A 6,825-nucleotide genomic window follows, 5' to 3' on the forward strand; every position below is an offset into this window, starting at 1 on the left:
CACCTGTGCTGTACTGTAACCTTTCCATGGTACTAAATGGATTGTGAAATACAGTCCAAAACAAAACATTAGCATTAGAAATTTAGCTTTCGAAAAGATGTTGGACCATAATTTCAAGGAGAAGGACTGCAGATTAGGAGATTTTGTTAAAAGAATACAATCAAGGAGGGCAAAAATTTTCCTAAAATACAGAAAAATGAAGAGTCCCCATCTATAGATGGCGAATTGCATAAGTAATCCTAGCTGCTAATGCTGCAATTTGACAGCATAATCACACAGATATCAAATTTACAATTTTAAACAACTTGCACTTAGATTTGAGTTAAAAGTAAACAACTTAAGAAAACCTTCAGGAATATTTCCCCGGATGACTTTAAGGGTGTAGGGAATGACTGCACCAACAAGCACAAGAACTGGTGAAGGAGGATCAAGGGACATAGCTTCAGCAACAGTAAGAACAATCTCATCAGCTAAATTCTTTAACTGTGGCTCAAGCAAACGCACTGACACAGTCTCATGACCAATCTCAATTCCCTTTACTACAAACAGATCTGAAAATACACCCTGCAAAACAGGACCAGAAAAAAAACGGTATAATATTAAATATGCATTATCATAATAACACAATGACTTAACCTACTTAAACCAGCCAGTAGTGGACTTACGTTGTCTTCAAGATTTATTTGTATATCTAAGTTACCACATAGTCCTCCACAATCACTAAGGGGAGAATGCTTTAGTGGAACATTAACAAGGTGATGAGGTAATCCATTGGCTTCAGGCATAAGGCTCCACATAAACTGTAAGCCAACTAATGACGAAAATACATTTTCTGCAGCACAAGGGAAGTCCAATAAATATTTCCAATCTGATCAAGACTCAATTGAGGAGAAAAGATGACAGGAAATTAACAAAATTTTAAGCTGGAAATAATTATATATTCAAACATCAATATAGACAAATAAATAAATGCTGAATAGTTGAATGCCTGTACTAAAAAGGCAGAAAAGAGTAAATTGAGCTTCACAGCATCTATAATGCCAATCCTGTCATAGTATGCCTTCTTTGTTAATTAAAGCTCATTTCATTATCTTCATGAAAAGAAGATGGCAAAGAAAGCATATTTTCGAGAGAATAGTTTTGTAAAGGCAAGAGATAGAGCACAGCAAATTGTAAAATCAACCATGTCCAAGAAATCCACAATGAATTCAGACTTTCATGATGTGTGAAAATTCCATGATAAGTACAAAACTAGTAAGATATCACAAATACCTTCATTATCAAAGGCTCGAACACGTAGAGTTGCAAGCCCCTCTAAATCAAGTTTAATAGAATTATGAAATATCTGTATTCGTGATATATTGTCAATAAAGACTTTGCAGCGAATCACAATCCCAGTTTTCAAATCCGCAGCATAAACAGCAGTTTCCTTTCGCCCACTGTAAGGGGAAATGGATCTTAATCTTGCACTAGTCGAGCACTTGCTGGTTGAATTATACTCCGGCTCAACAGACAGAATATCATGATGATCCCATGACCTAAGTATGTACCACAAAAAGCATCCTAATCAACTCAATAATAAATTATAACAACCAAAACCAATCAACAAACAGAACTTGAGGAAACCAGGGAATCACTTTTTGAGAATAACAATTTTAAGGTCAATTTTTGTCAAGCTTCTGAAAAAGCCTTGTTTGATAAGAATAATTTTCAAAAATTGTTTTCAAAATTAATATCTCCTTTTTAATTTCTAGTTGTATTGTCAAAGTACAACTGAACTGAAATTACATGACCTAGTTGTTTCCTCTATAATGATTCAATTTTCAAATGAACTTTCGGACCAAGCATTTTTTATAGAGAATAGAAGTATGATATGAAAACTAAAACCCAGAACTCCCTCATGCCTTTCTTTTGTTAACAAATTTTTACAAGAAGAAAAAAGAGTTCGGACAAATCGTAAATGTAGTTTCTTATATGCTTCGGATATTGTTCTCCGTTTAGAATTATAGTTTAATTCCAGTAGTCTGCACAACAAATGTTAACATTGAAGGCCAGCACAAGTTCCCGGTGTAAGACTTCAATTCTCATTGAAAAACTACACCAGAAAGCACCCAAGAAAATATGTCTGAGTATTATCACAAAAAGCTTATCGTAGCTGATGCAGTTTTACAAAGAGTTTCACCAATCACGTTTTATGGAATCTTTCGCAAATTAACGAGGTGAAATCCAACTGATCCTAAAACAGCACAAACAACAATCAACACTTGAGCTACTACTGCATGCATCTAAGTTTCGTCCTCATTTGTATCATATGCAGAGCTGAACTTAAATGACATGACCTAGTTTTTTCTTATATTTTTTTACTATACTTCAACACTTGTGCTACTACTGCATGCATCTAAGTTCTGTCCTGATTTTTATCACATGTAGAACTGAACTGAAATGAAATGACATGACCTAGTTTATTCTTATTTGTTTACTATACTTCAAAATTGCGAATATTAAATCGGAGCGAGTAAGTGTGATAGAAAACGGAAGAGGACCATTGGAAGCAACCGTCGCTTCCTTGGAGCCTGTAATCAACTGGAAACGTCATTTTTGGCGGCAAGAGCAAGTTAACGTCAGCAATGTGAGGACCACTGGAAGCCGCGTGCGACGGCGCCACCACCACCGCCACCGCTACCAGCACACTCAGTAACAAGACCACGATCATCATTCCCGTGGATTAGAACGATCGTTCACAGCACACGGTTAGGAATTTTGCATTGCAGAGAGTTGAAGGAATAGACGGATTTGATGTTGCGTTGTTGAGAATTTCAAGGGATTAGGGTTTTGATGAAGTGAAGAAGAAGAAGAAGAATGAGAGAAACGTGAACAGAAACAGTGAAACGTGGAAAAGCAGCAGTGTCGGTATTTTTTTTTTCTGCTTAAAAAGAAAGTAGAAAGTGAGTAACGTCTTTTAACACAAAGATATAAAAATTATAAAGGAAAGCGAGTCTTTTAGCTCATTGAGAGATGCAAATTAAAATTATCCAACTATATACTTCTAAAAATATTAAAATTATCCTTCCAACAATAATTTAAATATCCATTTATATTCGAGTTCTTAGTTTGCACATGGTGTTATCCTTCTCTTATGGTCGTTGATGGTTCGTGGGTGGGATGTTTGGTGCTTTCTTAGTTAGTTTTGTATTGACTTTTTTAATTTTGGAATATAAATTTAAAAACTTCTTGTATTATAAAATTAAAAATTTATATTTGTGATTTTGTACATTTTAGATTGTACATTTAAAATATAATTTAGTATTGTGGATTATATAATTTTGATATTTTGGATTGTGCAATATGAAGTACAAACTTTATATTTTGGAATACATCTTGGAATACATCTGTATTCCAAAATACAAAATTCCAATTCTCTTTAGAATACAAAAATAATAATATATTTTGAGCATTTAATTTTTTGGTATAATTGGAGCACATTGATTGTTGAATGTGGAGATGGAATTCCAATTTTGAAGCAAAATATTTGATGAGGTATATAAGATGTCAGAAGTGAAAGAGTTTGATTTAATGAAATTTGTGATCAGTGAAGATGAATTGGGTGAATGAGGTTGTGTTAGAGATTTTACAAAAAATGAGATAAATAGATTTTTATTCTTTGTTGTAAAAAGTTTGACAACTCATGTAATTATGTTGTAATATATTTTTGTAGGTATTTAATATGTGTAGGGTGGCTTTTCGACTTGGTTTTGTGATTATCATAATTAGATCTCACAAAACAAATTGACAACTTGGAAGAAATATGTATATGTTGGTATGTTGTGAATGAGGTGACAAGTATAGAAAATACAAACATGATTTGGAGGTGACAGTAACTCATACAAGAAAATGTGATCGTCCTTTCAAATTGCAGGGTAAACTTATTCGCAATGGAAAATATTGGGTATCAAAGGTAATATATGGGATTCATGATCATGAAATGGTTGAGATGTTACTTCGTCACCCGTGTGCTAACAAATTAAAACCAAATGAATATTTCATGGTCGTTGACATAATTAAAAGTATAGTGAAGTTGTTAAGCATATTAGTTACTTTGAAAGAGAACAATGAGGAGAATGTCACAATATTAAAGCAAGTATACTATGTCAGATATGCAAACAAAAAATCATTGAAATAATCCATAACTAAAATGCAACAACTAATGATGTTGCTAGAGTGTGACAAATACACGATTTTTTTTTTGACACACATCAATTCAGTTAAATTATTGAATGCATTTTAGCATTGTGTTGTTGATGGATATCACTTATAAAACTAACAAATATATGTTGTCTTTACTTGAGATAGCATGTGTGACATCCACATGATTGAGTTTATTTGTTGTTTTTGTGTTGTTAGCAAGTGAATGAGAAAACAATTTCATTTGGGTTTTAAAAAGACTTATGGAGTTGTTTTTTAGGTTTGATGTGTTCCCTTAAGTCATTATCAGTTACAAAGACATTATTTTGATAAATGTAATTAGTATTGTCTTTCCTGAAACTTCCAACCTTCTCTGTGTTGATTTCACACTAACAAGAATATTAAAGTAAATTGTAAAATGTTCGTTGATTCTATGCAGACTTTTAAAGTTATCATGGATGCATAGGAAAGTGTGACTAATTGTACATATTGTGAAGCATTTGTGAAACATTTTAAATGTATTTGTTTGTCGTGATTATTTATTGAATATATGAATAACCTATAGGTCATTTTATAAAAAAATAAAATTTTGTAAAGGCGTGGAGAATTACAATGAAGCATTTGGGAAATACAACATCAAATATGTATGTTTGTAAGTGTTCACTTTTTTCATAATATACATACATGCAAAAGTTATAGGTTTAAGGTTCTTGCTTATTCTATAATATGCTTATACTCACTGAAATTTAAAATGAGTACTACAAAATAATATGGAAGACTTTTGTATGTATCGACTACATGAGTTATTACAACTAAAGATGTTGTCATATATCCTCAATTGTTTTTACATACATTTATACATTGAAAATAAACATCATTTGAAAACAAAAACAAATTTGAATAAAAAAAAGGGAATTGTTGTTAAATTAAATTAAAAGTTCTCATAAAAAGACATATAATTGTCCATAAAATCAAAGCAAGAATATTAACAATACATAATATAAAAATAGAAGTATTTTGCCTTTCATGAGTGTCGCGTACATGATGAGAATGTCTAATACAAACAATCATCTCATTCATCATGTCATGTGCTAATTGGAGTGCAATATTTGTTCTTTCCCATGTCGGGGTGTCTTTAGCAACGTGACCATAGTCAGTCATCCTCTGCAAGACATTGATGATCCGCTTGAATATACCTTGCATCCATTGAAATGATATTTGTTAATGACTAGGTTAAAACAAAATTTGCAATAAATAATAAATAATGCATACATTGAATAACGTAAGAACTTACTAGACATGCACGATCTTGCTGCAATGTAGGGTTTGTGTCTCCATCCTATGGATTTCGAGTGTGACAACATGGTAATACAATCAGTCGATCTTCCTTTGCACCATGAACTATATATGGGTGTGACACAATTTTGAACCACTACATGTATTCGACTGCACATGCAAATGCACGAGAAGCGAATGTCACACCTATGACGAGGTGGTCGACAAAGTATAATCATCTGTCATGTATAACGGTTAGAACTCCATCGTCATATGGTATGGAAGGCAAACAAATTGTTTGCTCATATACATTCCCGAGAAAATGTCAATGCGTACACATACCCATATGGATGTATAAAAAAAAACATTGACTCGAACGCCCTACTACGGTGATGGTCTTCATATGAACTCCAAATAACCCTAACATAAACTAGAACATCTAATTAGACCCGCACAATGCCAACAATCTAGTGACATATCGTGCTTCCTTGAGGTGAACCTCCTAATAGATAGATTTCTTTGTACTCTTATCTATAAATAAATTTCTCTTAAACACGTGCTACATGTCTTGGATGACTAGAGAAGACCAGACTACCTCTACCTGATGATGTTTAGCCTGCACCTTATTAATTTTTTAATTTTCAAAATTTTTCTTCATTTAGAAATTGAGAATCTGAAATTAAAAAATACATTTTTGAAAAAAAAATCTGAAATAGATTCTTGTGTTCCAAAAATGAAATTAATCGAAATCTTATCATATGAAAAAACAATCACACAGTACAAAAATTACACTTAAACAAAAATTATGGAAAACAAAGTGCAGAAATTCCAGAAAAAGAATTTTGAGAATTCTAGAAAAGGGATTTTGAAATTTTGATAAGTGTTATAGAATACCAAATTCGAAAATGTATCATGGAAACCAAATTTGAAATACCAAATTTGAAAATGTATTGTGGAAACCAAATTTGAAATACCAAATTTGAAAATGTGTTACGAAATATCAATTTCGGATCCTAATTGCTCTAACTTCCATGCTAATTTACCAAAAAGTGCTGCTTATAACTCCTGAACCTCTTCACTCATTTGCTATTTTTCTCATCAAAACCCCTTATATTAGTATATACAAATCTCATGAACAAAGTTGTTAAACTTAAAAAACTTATATTAGAACATTTATAAATAATATAATAATTCAAAAATTATATTAAAATATCCGTGATAAATTATTCTATAAATATTTGTTTATACTTTTTACTATATTATTATTATTTTTAGTTGATTATATTATATGTCCTTTTTCAATAATTTTTTTTTTATATTTTTCTAATATTATTATACTTTTATAATTATTATGTTTTACAAAAAAAA

General features: G+C 31.6%; 1 protein-coding gene across 3 annotated transcripts in view; it reads right to left on the reverse strand.

Moving 5' to 3' along the window:
• Window positions 1-3,010, reverse strand: part of EMB3012 (embryo defective 3012) — a 28,341-nt gene extending 25,331 nt beyond the window's left edge. For 2 of the 3 annotated variants that reach the window (XR_016520416.1, XM_068645358.2), the window contains exons 1-4: window positions 2,544-3,010; window positions 1,273-1,538; window positions 666-832; window positions 348-564 (exon numbers count right to left, since the gene is read on the reverse strand). Coding sequence is in view for 1 of the 3 variants with exons in the window: in XM_068645358.2 (XP_068501459.2) it covers window positions 348-564; window positions 666-832; window positions 1,273-1,538; window positions 2,544-2,716 (823 nt within the window). In the remaining 2 variants the exon portion in view is untranslated. The remainder of the gene's footprint in view (window positions 1-347; window positions 565-665; window positions 833-1,272; window positions 1,539-2,543) is intronic. The other variant, XM_090301331.1, reaches the window with a different exon arrangement.
• Window positions 3,011-6,825: the final 3,815 nt, after the last annotated feature.

Source organism: Phaseolus vulgaris, chromosome 4 (genome assembly GCF_051622355.1).
Source record: "Phaseolus vulgaris cultivar YP4 chromosome 4, ASM5162235v1, whole genome shotgun sequence".
Classification (NCBI taxonomy): Eukaryota; Viridiplantae; Streptophyta; class Magnoliopsida; order Fabales; family Fabaceae; genus Phaseolus; species Phaseolus vulgaris.